The sequence below is a fragment of the Acromyrmex echinatior genome, chromosome 1, assembly GCF_024713525.1.
Source record: "Acromyrmex echinatior isolate Ae372 chromosome 1, ASM2471352v2, whole genome shotgun sequence".
Lineage (NCBI taxonomy): Eukaryota > Metazoa > Arthropoda > Insecta > Hymenoptera > Formicidae > Acromyrmex > Acromyrmex echinatior.
The window spans coordinates 20,310,949-20,327,184 of NC_141852.1; the positions used below are offsets into that span (position 1 = coordinate 20,310,949).

At 28.6% G+C, this 16,236-nt stretch overlaps 1 protein-coding gene across 4 annotated transcripts in view; it reads right to left on the bottom strand.

Moving 5' to 3' along the window:
* cnc (NFE2 like bZIP transcription factor cap-n-collar) overlaps positions 1 to 16,236 on the bottom strand; it is a 124,461-nt gene that overhangs the window by 105,110 nt on the left and 3,115 nt on the right. Inside the window, exons 1-2 of one of the 4 annotated variants that reach the window (XM_087410043.1) lie at positions 6,187 to 6,297; positions 5,619 to 5,747 (exon numbers count right to left, since the gene is read on the bottom strand). The exons of 2 other annotated variants lie outside the window; for them this stretch is intronic. Coding sequence is in view for 1 of the 2 variants with exons in the window: in XM_011070651.2 (XP_011068953.1) it covers positions 6,187 to 6,243 (57 nt within the window). In the remaining variant the exon portion in view is untranslated. Of the gene's footprint in view, positions 1 to 5,618; positions 5,748 to 6,186; positions 6,330 to 16,236 lie in introns of those variants that run through there. One more of the 4 variants, XM_011070651.2, reaches the window with a different exon arrangement.

A 16,236-nucleotide genomic window follows, 5' to 3' on the forward strand; every position in this document is an offset into this window, starting at 1 on the left:
AATTGGATTTCTCCCAAGAAGAAAGCCCGGACCGGAAGTAATAAATGCTTCGATCTTGCCGGTTCTAAAGGCAGATTGCGCAGATTGCGGAAATAGTCTACACCGCTTATACCGTCTACACCGCTTAGAATTCTTAGACTTCTCAGAGTTCTTACTTCCAAAAAAGTTCTTAGAGTTCTTAGAGTCATAATCTCGCTTCGTAAAATCGCCGTGCTAACCGTTTAGTGAAATCGCTATAAATCGAATCTTTCAAGAAGTGCCGAGAAAAATCGCCGTGCTAACCGTTTAGTGAAATCGCTATAAACCGAAACTTTCGAGAAGCTTCGAGGAAAATCGCCGAGATTTTCCATCACCGCATTTCCAAGCTCAATTTGGAAAAGGTGACCGCATTTAATATTCTGTTAATCTGATCTTTAATTAATTATATCTTTTGACTTTGTAACTGAATACATTAAAGAAATTCTTTTGTTAAATTAAATGAAACGGAGTTCTCTTCACTGTCGTGCATCATATCAACCTTGTACCGTTTTCTCACTCGAACCCTTTTCCGCGCGGTGCGCTCTCGCACAGTGATGATAGTGATTTTTCAGTCACAACATTATTCTATAAATCAGATTATATATAAAAAATATAATAAATTCATCAATTTCGATTTTCCTCCCAAACTCATCACGATTCTTTCTAAATCCTACATTCCTAATCTGCTCTTCAATTATTGATATATACGTTATATTTTGCCCAATCGTCGGCGACTTGTGAAAACTTGCAGTATATATAGTATAATAAGGGAAAAAAAATATGATATGTTAAAATGTCGAAGATAAGACATAAACATTATCGGTTACTACGTACATTCATGTCATAAATGTAGTAAAAAAAGAGTGTAACAATATGCATGTGTGTGAAACAAAATAATAATAATTACATATATAATTGTATCTTATAATTAATTATATAATTGTATCTTATTCTTTTCATTTTACTGGAGCGAATATTAAAATATTTCGATCGCATAAATATGTTTTAACATTCAGCAATATATAACATTAATGGCATTCAATAACGTAATATATATTTTCCTACATATTAATAATGTTCATTACAATTATAAATTCATTGCACAGGCGCACAAGTCCATTTACAGAATTATGTATCTTTCCTATCACTGAAACGAACTTTCTCCACATTCTCTGCTCCAGTGTCCCTTATCGTTTATTTTCTCACTGATTAATTTTCTCTTTTTGTGCAAAAAATGCACATATATATTAGGTGTTGGAATTAATTCGTAGCGTTTTTAATGAAAGAATGTTATTTATTTCACATGAGCATTAAAAAATACATTAATGAAAGTACTTCCCATCTCTTGTAAAACGCTACGAATTAATTCCAACACCTAATATAATTATAACATCGCTGCATCCGCGAGAAAAGTGTAATTGAATGAATGCTAGAGTTGTGTTCTCGCAATATTTTCAGAATATGTATTTACTATCTAAAAAAATCTAAACTTTCCAGGAGATTTTTTTACTACCTAAAAAAATTTGGACTTTTTAAAAGATTTTATTAAAAATGATAAAAAACTCAAGAATTCTCATGGACTTTTATTAGTACTCAAGGAAATTCTTCAAATTTCCTTTTTTAATTTAAATTTTATCATTTATTTAAAAACATTATTTCTTTGATCATCTTTTTGTAATGCAAAATGTCAGCAATCGGTTAGCAATAACTTAACATTCACAGATATTTACGTGTATTCTCGTGTGTGTCTTGCAAATTTTTATTAAAAAATCAGGATGACACATACAGATAAAAGATAATATTCAGCCAAGTACTCAGCAGAAGAGAGTAACTCACTGATACTGGTTGTTTTTTTAACAAAATACACAGATGAGTGTAACACTGTATCCAATACAAAGTTTTCCAACTGTGACACAGCGTACACTGCTCAATATTGTAAAAAGTTAAGTAAAAATGTGTTAAATATATCAGTGTTACCAACTTTTCAAAAAATTATTTGGTAGTCACGCTTATTTTATAATAAAGCTATTAAAAACTGGCAATCTTGAAAGATTTATAATTTAAAATTCAAAATTAAAATCACAAGTCTATTACGCAACATATTTGTAAAAATAAAAATAGAAAACTGTAAGTCCGGACTTACAATAGGTATAATCAGTCTTAAGCCTTAAGAAATTGATCAATCATAGTCAAAGAGGCTCAACTATGATTGATCAATTTCTTTAGATTTAAAGCCTATTATACCTATTGTAGATCCCGGCTAATATGTGCACTCTGGTATTACATCATATAAAACTAAACTGCGTTCCAATAAATACTTTACATAGTGTAACGCAATGTAACACAGCGTATCCTAGCTGGAAAATAGTTATATTGTAGTCTTTCCGTTACCTGTAAGTCTCGCGTTCTAATTGTAGAAAATAATAAAAATGAAATCTTTTTCTTCTATTCATTTATTATATATAATTTGTTTGCGTTATTTCCACTTCAATTTACCTCAAAATATATTAAAAAATTCTTTAATCTTATTTTTTGGATTCTGAATAAAAATATCCAGAAAATCCGGAAAGAAGGGAGGAATTTTTCGTAAGATTTCAATAAACACTGTGTATTTTGGACGATACTTCAGTAATTTCTCAACAAATCAGAAATGTCTAATAAATTTTCGGGAAAAATAATGACAATGAAGTTTATTTTATGCACATTTATAGAGCAAAAAAGTTGAAGAAAACAAAGTTAGTGATCACACAAGCCTCTGCGATATTATACACGTGCTGCTACACTCGTGAAATCAAGGTCGCCGATTATTCTAGATAATAATACTATATGAATAGAACACACGAGCACGTAATTACTGCGTATAACGAACACTTATTAATGACGATTGCTAACAAAAATATCATTTACCTAGAAAGAATCGCTTACGGCAACATGCGATGCTGCATTGCAGATTATCGTACAAAAAAATGTTGAGAGTACGGACGAGAAGTATGAGGAGACATGTTTGCACAACAGTATATGAATGGTTATTTGGTCTTATGTAATAATGGCTTGTATGGATATTTCATAACTGAGGTTAATTTTAAATTTGAATTAATTTTAAAAGAAATCAACAATTTTATCAATGGACGAACAATTCTTCGCCAAGAATTGTTCATCTGTTGATAAATTTATTTTTAAAATATTAAACTATCTTCTTTTTCGATATTAGATATTAGCTCAAGATTTCATACGTATTTTTCATTACGTATTTTTTAATGTGAGCTAATTTTGTTCGATAAAACATCTTGAGATAATGCTTTTTTCCCTTTTAACCCATTATGACGTAATGTAATATTTCTAATACGTAAGAGTAGTAAATAAAATAGATCATCACCAAATATAGAAAATATTAGGTGTTGGAATTAATTCGTAGCGTTTTACAAGTGATGGGAAGTACTTTCATTAATGTATTTTTTAATGCTCATGTGAAATAAATAACATTCTTTCATTAAAAACGCTACGAATTAATTCCAACACCTAATATTATTAGCTCAAAAAAATTTAATAAATACTTTACTTGATATTTTTTTTTTATATAACACTGATCAATAAAATTTATTAAGTTAGTCTTGAATAGATTAAATTAAAAATAATTCAACAAATCTCGCACTTATAATAAACAATAAGAATGATACTTTACTCGCACACAGATTGCATGTCCCTCTTTTCGTCTACCATCCATACTTACAATACAGCGTAAATTGGTTCGATTAACGTCCCGAGAAAAATTGTTACCAATTAACTGTTGCCGACCTCGCCAATTACATCACTGCTGATGCAAAATTCATTCTGACATTTCAGAAATACCAGTGTGTTAATTATTGCAAAAGTTCATGAGAAACCTTATCTTTATAACTTTTATTAAACACGATAACGCTAGAGCTTCCTTATCAAAGATAACGCGCTGGACCGATCCTAAACGTAGTCACAAATATATCATATCGCATGAGCTGTTTTTTATCACAATAGAGCATGTGTTTATTACTATAGAAAAATCTATTCCGGCTCTTACAAGAAAGTGATTATGTTGATGTCAGCGCTCGTTTTAAACAAGATCAACAAACGCAATTCTCGCTGGCGGACATAAAAATCCAGTGTAGAGAATTACTTAACCAGCAATCGGTAATTAAAACTTCGACAACTTCGACTGAACTACTTCATTATACTGTTTTATCGATGGAGAAACTGACACAAACTTCAGTAAGAACCAGTCACGTGTTAGATAACATATCTACTCTTTACGCTGTCATCTATTTAGCATGTAGTTTAGTCAAATAAGCATATATCTAAACTAGCTAATGGCTAGTATACCTAATTTTTAATAAAAAAAATTATCATATAAATGACGGCGTATCTTCGTTTGGTTATGAATTTTTCAACAATTATAGAAATGAAAAATGATGCTTGTTTGAAAATCAATGAGAAATAATAATTTTTAGCGCATAAACTAAGAAAACACGAGTTTTGACGAATCAATCTTTAAAAATGTAAACAAATGAAATCACTAACAGAAATTTGTAATAAATGTTTATTTGTGAAAGCTAATAAAACATTTTTAATATTTGTAAATAACCGCTTCAATTTGTCAAGAAATACCCTAAAGTTGAAAAAAATATAAAAACAGCTATTTTAGCATGTGTGCAGTTAAAGCGACAAGTCAAATATTAAAAATATAAAGGTATATGTTCACCGAATAATTTACCACAATTTACGGTATAGCCAACTGAGCACGGAAAAGCTTCACGAAAAGTGCAACAAAAAGATATCGAGATCTCCCCTGATTGCCAAATACATGAAAACACGTGGGTTTAATCCGCGAAGGTTACAAGATCGCTGCACTCTTTAAGCATGAACAAATATTCTTGCTGAACGTCGTGGTTATTTTTACAGAAGTTGCCTCGATCTCGCTAACCTTGGTCATCTTTCCTAAACGCATATTCTCAACGATGCGATGAAATGCGCAAAAAATTCATTCTACGTTGTTTATCTGGCTATCGACTTCTTCATAGATATGTGCGGCAGTGCTAATTTTAAGGCGCGCGTCGAAAATAATGCAATGTTGTTTACAACGGCACAAAGTAATGCAACAAAGATGGTCGTTAGTTTATAAATTGATGGGCTTTATTAGAGTGGGGTTGCTCTGATTCATAGGAATCTTTGTTGACTAAAACGTACATTCGTAGCAAATTTATCGTAACAAAACACTTCCAGTTTCTACCTTTGTCTCGTATTAAACAGACAATTTAGAGAATATTTCATCATGAATGATGTGGATTTGATATTAGTATCAAATAGATGTGCACATACTGAAAACATGAGAATCTCTTGGTAATTATATTTTGTCGCCTTTGATTAAATTTTCATCAAAAAAAGTTTCACTCTAAGTTTATAAAATATTTAATACAACATCTAATTGATCATTGAACTGATTTAAAAAAGGCAAACTCAGGATTTGTAAAATCGAATAACATGAACGGAAGTCAGAGCGAAACGAATAAAACAATGTAAAATGAAAATTTTATATTACTAAAACTTACCAAAAGACATGGAACATTTACCTACTATATTAGTTGATATTAATACGAAATGTTGTACATCTGTTGCATAGCAAAGGAATACTGTGATGTTTCCGCGAAGCAAGTTTTAAAACTCGGAAAAGCCCTAGAAGAGATGTGATTGGTACATACCTGAAAAAAAAAAAACATCACTTGTTTAGATAAAATATTTAGATTATCATATATAAAAAATAAATAAAATTATACGGGTAAATGAATAATTTGTTTATAATTATTCTAATGAAAACCGACATATATTGTTTTATGAAGTTTTTAAATCGTTCTCTGAACAAAGAATATATATATATATATCTCACGATTTTTCTGTCACAATGTAGATTATACACAGATTAAAATGAATTGTCTGGACTTCGAACGTCGAGAATATTGTTGAATGTAAGACACATTAGCATTGTAAGTTTCTTTCGCAATTTAAGTATCTAATAATCCCCCCCCTGCCCCTTCTCAAACGTTTCAAATATTCGCGAACAATAAACAGCGTACATGTTTTATGACGTATGTTTATTTTCGATGGAGAGTTAATTCGCTAAGATAAGAAACGCACACGTACATCGACTGGCACGAACACAGTGACCATCCTCGGTTGCTTCCTCTTCCTGCGCGCCATTTGACACGTCCGACCACGTAACGACGGCGATCTCTGTGCTCCGATTAATTACGCGCGCGACCAGTGGTGCGTACACACGCGGCATCCAACTTGAATTCGTCGCGCGGCGTGCCGCCGCACTGCCGGCCGCTCGCACCTCGGGATCGACGAGGCAACTTTTGTCCGTCAACCGCGACGGGTCGTCAGGGTCATCGTTTGCATACGTTCGCGATGCTGATTTATGAAAATTTATGGAACGCTCGATGAACACGTGACGCGACGACGTTGAAGCGTTCGTTACCGAACGATAAAACTCGTTAAAAGGAACGTCAAATCTCGCGGTGAACCGAGAAACTTCGCGTTTCTAGGTATTGGCAAAATTGCAACTTGCCGAAACGTCTTAATCGCAAAATCAAATAGGTCGCGATTCGTTGATCGTTCAATAAATATTTAGTATCTGTAAATAAATGGAAAAGTATCCAGGAAGTTATATTGTATATTGTATAAGAGCAGATATAAATTTCTTTAAAATCTATTTTATACGTGCGAAATTTTTTTAATTAAATGTAAACATGATTAAAAGACCGATTTGTCACAACTGTGACAAATTGTCACAAGTAAAACCTAATGTCGTAATATTATCATGTTTATATGTTCCAATGTTTTCAAGTATCAGTATTTTACGTCTATTAAACTGGCACTTCAGCACAATCAAATGCAATCTATATCACATTTTTTTGCTAATGTTTTGCTCTATTCTCGATTTTTTTTGCTCCAACCGATTCACTAAAGCTCTGTGCTAGTTTAAGACAATCACAAAAAAAGCAGCAAATGAAAAATCAAGTACATATTCTTGAAGGGCTATTTTTTGCTAATTTTTTGCTCTATTCCCGATTTTTTTGCTCACTGTTTAAGTCAAAAAATTCGACCAAGAGTGTGGCTGTGCTGACTCGCGTACAAGAGTAAAGTAGCTTAAAGCATTAAATTGCTGAGCTCATTTTAGTCTCAAAATGTTTGTAGAATTAATTGCTCTAAGAATATCGCAAATCGGAATTTTTTGTCGAAAAATTCGATCAAAAGTGTGGCTGTGTTCTATTTTTAGCTCTAGCGAATCGACTGAAGCAAAAAATCGGAAATACAGCAAAAAATTAGCAAAAAAATATCAAAAAAATGTGATATAGATCACATTTGATTGTTCTGAAGTGGCTGTACTAACTTAATAGACGTCAGTATTATGGTAATAAAGAAAAGTATATAACACGACTTAGATATGATGGAGTAAATATTCAATATAATTATTCGATAGTCAGTAATTTCGAGCAATAAATTCTTCTAATATCCACGAGCAATGGATTAACAGTTCAATTGTAACAGTTAATAAATATGCACTTCGTATGAATACACCAATATAGCACGATTCTTACGTACTGTGTTTACTGATTGAATCATGATTCAACTTAACAGTTCATAGAAAACCATTATTACTATCGTTAATAATTCATGTAATAATACATAAAAAAATATATGATTATAATAATTAAAATAGTAAATATGTGTGACCTCAAAGCAAATAGGAGTCCAAGAATAAAATAATCAAGAATATAATAATTAATTCACATAATCATCAGAGATGTAATCATCAATGTTATCGAATGTACAGTAAAGAGCGAAGTAATTTGATGTAAAAGGAGAAAATTTATAGCAAAGAAGACTGTTTACAAGTACTTTTCATACTACATTTATTAAACAATAAGATTTTTTTAATGATAAAAAACCTACAATTAGCTATAAAATATACGCAAATTATGATTTGATGTTAGTTTCATAAGCGAATAATAATTCGTTTTCGTTCAAGATTCAATCATTATATTGTTTATCCTAGGAGACCCTCCGTTTTGCAATCATCAAATCTCTGTGATAGATTATTGTGTACGATTGTGTTTAATCGCTGCACATTCCATGTGAAGGCTGAATATTCTCAACCTTTGCACTCGTGCGCAATATTGTATGCGTGTGACATTGTAAACGTATACGCGCGATAAAAAAAGTGATGAAAAATGTAAGAACTCGCTACACGATGCGATCTGGCTGATACAATACAGTACCGGCTGATTAATTATAGATCAATCAAAGATTATGAGTTGAACTGTGCACTGAAAGAAAAGTATTTGATATTTGTGATTATAATTGCATAGTAAAACAATTATGGTTACAAGTTCTATTTTTATAGTTATTACTGCTGACTAAACCACTAAACAATATTTAAGTTAGTAATAATACTATAATACTTTAATAAGTTATACTAATTTTCTCAAATATGAAAAAATTTTACTATAAATTAAATTGATAATTTCAAATATTAATATAATAAAACATCAAGATATAAACAGTAAATAAAATACACATTTTTATTCACTAATACAATTATTTTCTTAAATTCACTTAATACTTATGTGGTAATAATAACTAAAAAATATATTTTAAAAAACTAAAAATTTTTAAACAGTGTCTGTAACTACTATTAATAACACAACTGACTATATTTGCACGAATAAAACTATTAAAAATATATGTATAGTTCATAAAAATTATTATAAATTATAGCTAAATTATGATAATCGCAATCATTTTTTTCTCTCAGTGTGATCGATACAAATAAAAATTCGATTGAAATAAGATAAATGATGCTTTTTTACATCATTTTGTCAAATGTCAAAAGATTCAACTTTTTAGAGAATTTTTACATTTTTTTTATTTTAAAGTAAAAAAAAATTTTTATATAATCAGTTATTATTAAAATGAGATTTTTAAAAATTTATGTTCGAATTCTTGCATATATGGTAATATTTTAAATATATTTTAAAATTATATTTTAAAATTATTGCAGACTCAAACATAAAAATTCATATATATAATAATTTTACATTTTAAAAGTTTATGACATTTTAAAATTGGCTTTGAGAATCTTGAATTTTCTGTTATCAAAATCAAATTTACAAAAATAGCTTCTAATTTTGAAAAATGTGTACAATATTGCCTCAATAATTTCTCAATATATAGTATTTTCTGAATCTAGATATTATTAACATAAAATGCACATTTAATATGCATAAAATTACATCTTTTAAAAATAATTCTGCTTGAATCTATCATTAGTTGACAAATTTACATTAGTTATTATGTTATAAATACTATATTACTCGCCTTGTAAGTATTCCACAACGAAAAATCGAAAACTGATCGACTCAATTGATCGTTTTTCCTGTTTATGTACGTCACCTCGAACGTCGACCCATTGCAACATCGTTGCAAGATTTAAAACTTGGCAGGCGGGCAACCAGTACAAAACAGCGGACAAATTTCCGTTATATAGATCACAAAAATAACGAATCATAAAATAGAGTAACGGTCAAATATGCTAATGTTATAAAAATTTAGAATACACTAATTCTCAATCAGTAATTTGAATTCAGGCTCCACTACTCGGATCACTATTAATAATAAATTTTAAATTCACGAATTGTTACCAAATGAAAATGAGTGAAATTAATTAACACTACATGATATGATATATTTATAAATATTTTAAAAAATTGTTAATATATTCAATTCGAGGAATATTCTCTCTCTCTCTCTCTCTCTCTCTCTCTCTCTCAATTTAAAGAGATAAAAATATTAAATAAAGGTATATAAGATATGAGAGACATAGAAGATATAAAATACATGGAAAAAAATTAATATTTAAATATTTGAGATTATGCATAAATAATTAAAAAATAAATTGGAAAAATAAAACAATAAAACAGGAGCAAATAAAGACAATAAAACATTCGGCCTTGTCGTTGCATCGACCTTCGTTCCATAATGTTACCTAGAACTCGAGTTACGCTGATAGCTCTTTATCTGTTTATTTCTTTGAGCTTGTATTTTACACATATATCCCAATTAAATATTTCTAAAAGTAATAAAATAAGTAATAAAAATATTTCTATACTTTTTCATTGCCAATTAAATTGATTAAATATATATATATATATATACACAAATAAGAGTATTAACGGGCAAAAAAAGTTTTAATGATTTTACTCTAAAATTAAGCATTGGAATTCATTGCTTTCAATTTTCCATATGGCATTATTAATATACAATATTATCAAAAATTGTTTTTATCAAAAATTTATCAAGAATAAGAAATCATATTGTGTGATACAAATATACTAATACTTGCTATAATGTAGAATTTCCATTTTAAATTATTATTAATAATAGCTTTTTTCCCCATATAGTTAAATTTTGTTCTTATTACACGATCAAAATGCTTAAGAAATTATACAATTTGGTGATATTAGAGAGAGAAAGAGAATTAAGCAAGTAAAACTTTTACGAAATGAGAAAAATCACAGAAGTATTTGAAAAAAAATCTTCACATTATGCTAATATCTCGATTTAAAGTTCACATTTTTTACAAAATCATTATGAGAGAAAATGCTATATCTAAGATAGTAAGTAACGAATCAGGATAACAAGCTCCGCGCGCGCGCGTTGTGTGTGTGTGTGTGTGCGTGTGTATGTGTGTATTATATATGAATTATGATACTACAAATTAAATCCTTTCTTTCCGACATACAATGTTCGAAAATTACGTTATCTGTATTTTCACTCTTAAAAATAGAATTTATATGAAAAATATTTTGCAATATCAAATGTTTTGCAAATCGTATTATTTATAAAATGAAATGTATAATATATAAATATGTATATTGAAGAATCAACATTTGCCACATTGTTATCACTTGTGCTTGTCAATAAAGCATTGTTATATATCCCTAGCTTTGTCTTTTATTTATCTACTATAACGTAATCATTAGAGCACATGAAAGATACACTTCGAGTAGGACAATTTGCTAATCTCGACTCGTTAAAAAGATCTGTATTTACCACTATATAAAATATTATACTACGTGTTTCTCTCAAGATACGCTTGGTTGCAGCTGCCTTTCTATAATTGGGGAAAGTCTGACATCCTCGATTTTTATATACAAACACATGTGTTTAAAGAAAGAAATTAATTGACTCAAAATAGATTCGAAAAAATTAACAAGAAATACTTAAAAAATAATTATAATAAGACAAATGTCTTCAAAATTTAATGATATAAATTAATATAATTAACAATGCAATTTTCTTAATAAACTTTTATGTGTATATAATAATATATTCACTATTTGTAAATAAATCACGTAAAAAATAAAATGCAAAATAAAATTTTTATATTTTTTTTCATGGATAAAATTAATTTTGCAATGCCTGTTATTTATTCAAACCATGTTTCCTAGGATAGAATACATTAAAGAGATATGATTATTAATATTACTACAAATTATTTGTATCATAGTCTGTTGATACTCAGATATTAGAAATTTATAGTTTCAAAATATTATGAAACATACGCAAAACTTACATTGAGAATATTACTTATATCGTTCATAGTTCTATATTTGGCCGATATCTGTAGAATTTTCAACGCGCGCCAATATTTACTACGGCAGTTAACGTCACTCTTTCGTTTAATTTGTACGTCCATATACCTAAATGTCACCTCTTCAAGAAAAAAAATATACTCTGATTACCAATAATACGTGCTGAGCATCGCGTGCTATGAAGTCTCGCAGAAACATAAAATATAAAACTTGGAGTTTGCATGGCATTCGATCATTCAACGCGTTCTTAACACGCAAAAGTAAAGACAAAAGGGTGAATTCTTTTTCACGAGCACCAGTTTTTTATGATCGCGTTAAAAATCCTCCGACCGTTTCCTAATTCTGGACGCATATATCGTTGTGGAAACGAGATTTGCAGAGAGTTTTGCATCAATCCTCAGGAAATCGAGGTCACATCTGTTTTTCTTTCTCGTACTTTTTTTTCGCTAAGTCGTTTTTAACACGAGCATTTGCATGTAATTATTTTTATAATCGAGGCCGTCGCAAAAGCCTGACGAAATTTTGGCAATATCTCATAAATATTTTACTCGAATAAAGCGGCACTATGATATCGCTACGATATTTATAATTGCTATAAAAAAAATTAAATTATCTTTTTGCAAAATAATTGATATAAATTGCATTGAATGCTGTTCGAAATCTAATAAATTTACTGATGTCATTCACGTGTTGAAATGAAGCCAGATATCTAATTTAGAACAAAGCAATTCTCGGTAACGTATAACGGAAAATATATTTACGTATGCTTTTCGTTATATATAGTCAGTAACATTTAAAAATAGTTGTATCTTTATCACAGTCCTTTTTATCTATTTTTATTTATAAACATACATTTTTAATTTAATAAGTTTTTAATGAAAAAGATTGATTATATGTGTCTTAATTGTTGCAATGTCACAAATATAAAAATCTTTTTCAAAGACTTTAAATTCCTTATAATTTCTTAAAGAAATTTTTGTTTACGTTTCTAAGTGTATTCTTCATATATACAAAATTTTATGTTACGAAAATGAAGTTCAAAAATTGAAAATAAAAATAATATATTATATCACTACATTTTTTTAATAATCCCAGTATTACTATACCATTAATTAATAATGTGAATTAATAAATAAGAAATATAAGAAACGTGACACATTGATATTTTCAACATGTTTTATTCTGTCATTTTTTTGTATCATATTAATCGTGACTCTTTTAAGTACACTTACAGATTGAGCGAATGATATTATAGCTTGTTTCAGAAATATTTCTGACGCGAGAATTGCTTACTTATCACAGTGCACATTCGTATTTGATGCATAAGCATTTCACGAAATATTACTCCAGTTCTTAAAAGAATGATAGATATTTAAAAAGTCATTAGACACATTCTTGTTCCGGTTGCATAATCCTGTGTTCGTAACATAGTGCGTCAGAGTAGTGACATTATCATTCAAAAATGATATCTTTAAAGCAATATACAATTTCTTAAAAATTTTTAGAGAAATTTTTGTTTATGTTTCTAAGTATATTCTTTACATTTATAAATACACTTTATATTTTACGAAAATGAAACCTAAAATTTGAACATAAAAAATAATATATTATATTTTACTATATTTTTTAATAATATAGTAATCTGTATTATACAGCACGTAAAATATACAAATTTTGAACATTCGGTAAATCGATAGAACCAGCAATCCTTACGAGCATTCATATTGCAAATCCAAGTGTGTAAAAAAAGCGATAAAAAAATGCTAAATTAAAAAAAATTTTTTGTTTTGTTCTAAGTAAATAGTTCTAAGTAAATATTTACTAAATGTAAACATATATTTATTTGATACATGAAATTCCCGTTTGGTTTGAACTATTAATTTGACTTAATCATAATTTTTTTTATTTTGAATATTTATTAGTACTATTGTAATTTTTTTTATTAAAAAAAATATTAAGATTCAATAAATTTTTTCATTTTGTGTGTGTGTGTGTGTGTGTGTGTGTATGCGCGCGCGTGTGTGTCTGATTTAATTTTCCATAAAAATAATATATTGCATTATACTGCATACAAATATTGATTTTAAACATATAGTGTTATTTTTACAAAATCACATACAAAATTAGAAAATTAAATCACATACATGTGAAGACATTTATTACATACTTGGTTTTCAATAATATACCTGAAGGATTTCACGCAAGTGGTGAGATAAGAATACTTCGATGTGTGCGAGTGATATCACAGCCTCACGTGACCTCAGTTCACCAAGGATCGCAGAATTCTATTAATGACTAAATCCAGTTGATACGATTCTATTTTAAGTAAATCAATCGCATATCTAATTATGTTTATCTCTCATAAGGAAAACCACCAAAACTTTTTTGTTTCTAAACATAATTTAAATTAAGACAATAATTATAGCATAAAATTAGATACGAATGAGAATAAATCTAATTAAATAAGAAAAATTCTATTTTCGATCCAAGCGATCTTACTATTTAAATATTTTAGTGTAAATATATTTTATATACCTATATATCTATCATTAACAAGGGAACGACGCGACGTGTTTTTCCTCGATTGCTTTGAATTTTTCAATAGATTATGCATCGAAAAAAAATCGACACGTACTTTGCCGTTTGCTCAGGCATTCAATATTTTAAGAGATATCAAGCTATAAAATTGGTCGAACTACACTCTTAAAACTCTAAATCGCCAGTTCAAATGTCAGCTAGAATAGAGATAAGTAAATTTTAAATTGAATTTAACATGGATATAAAAAATATACTACGAATATATTAGGTGTTGGAATTAATTCGTAGCGTTTTACAAGTGATGGGAAGTACTTTCATTAATGTATTTTTTAATGCTCATGTGAAATAAATAACATTCTTTCATTAAAAACGCTACGAATTAATTCCAACACCTAATATTATCATTATTTAAAATCCGGAATGGCTTAAAAGGAATGGCTAAAGATTGAATGTAAGATTCAGAGAGAAAATTCAGAAGAATTAGAAGATAGTAAATAATTTTACTAACAATATTGTATCACTTATTATGTATATTATTATCTAAATTGTGACATTCATCACGCACGATTAGTATGTTATATTATTGTTTATGAAGCGTAAGCTTTGTGTTATCAACATAAGATAATGTACTTTCTTTATCAGACACATACATGAACGTATCAATCGTAATGCGTCATTACACTCAATATATGTACATGATGGAAGAATTTTTAAATTTACTAAAAATGGTCATCGTTGATTGGGAACAGATTCGCAATTAATTGACCTAGATTGACTAGTATAGGTAACCTGAGCATACAAGGACGCTTGTCCTCAGAAGGAAAAAACTGACCCTCGTGTAGGTTCGACAAAAAATCACAAAAAAAAGATGAATTATAAATGATAGAATGCAGTCATATTTTCAGATACAAAGAAAAGTGGGTTTATGATCAATCGGTTATTTCCATCATGGAACTATTTATGGTATCCGAGAATAAACTTAGTTTCTTTTGAATTTTATCAGCAACATATAACTTTCTTTTATAAGGTAAAGATACGGAAACAATTTGAAACAAAGTTAATATTAAATGTTGTTAGATATACATTTCTAAATTGTGAAGATAATAGACATTTATATATAGTTACGTTGAAATATGAATAATCTATAACTTGCACTTCCTCTTATGTTAGAAGCAAAAATAAAACTTAAAAATAAAAAGAAGTAACCGAGTGTTTAGATTGCATAATGTATCTCTAATTCTATGTTTGATTGTTTACAACACGCGTTTGAAATATTACGTTAAAGTCTTATATTCAACTCGTAAATGTAATTATTAGTTATATAATAAACCGCGTAAGTTTCCACAAAGCAAATAAAGATTATGGCACACAAAAAAACTTAACTAGTAAAAGTACGTATTGGTGGGGGACGAACATGGTCCCTCCTTGAAGTCTCCTTTTTTAATATAAATATTTATAGTAAAATACTATATATATTTTTAATATTTCTAAAACGTCTTCATCACAATTTTGATATTTCAAAAAAAATTTTTATTTCAAGAAATTTCAAAATATAAAAAACATCTTATTATATATATCATTCCTCTTTCGTTTGTGTTAATATAATTTTAAATAATGTTTTACGAATTATACATTTAAATAATATTTTTTTAATGTAATAATTTAAATAATAATTTAAATTATTACATTAAAAAAGTATTATTTAAATGTATAATTAATATTCTTTCCATATTTAATTTTAAATAAAAATGTTGCTCGTACGCCAATGACTCCTCTTGACTACTTTCTGAATCCAATGGATATAAGCAGAAAACAAATCAACGTTTTGAATATGCTAATGCTTACGTTATTGCCTTGTTTTCTATTATTGATCAGTCGATTCGCTTATTGCTTACGTCTCAGTGCCTCACGTATTTCTATATGTTTCAATTGATATTATAATAAAAGATTGAAATTATATATGAATCAATTTAGTGCTTCGAAAAAAAGAGAAGAA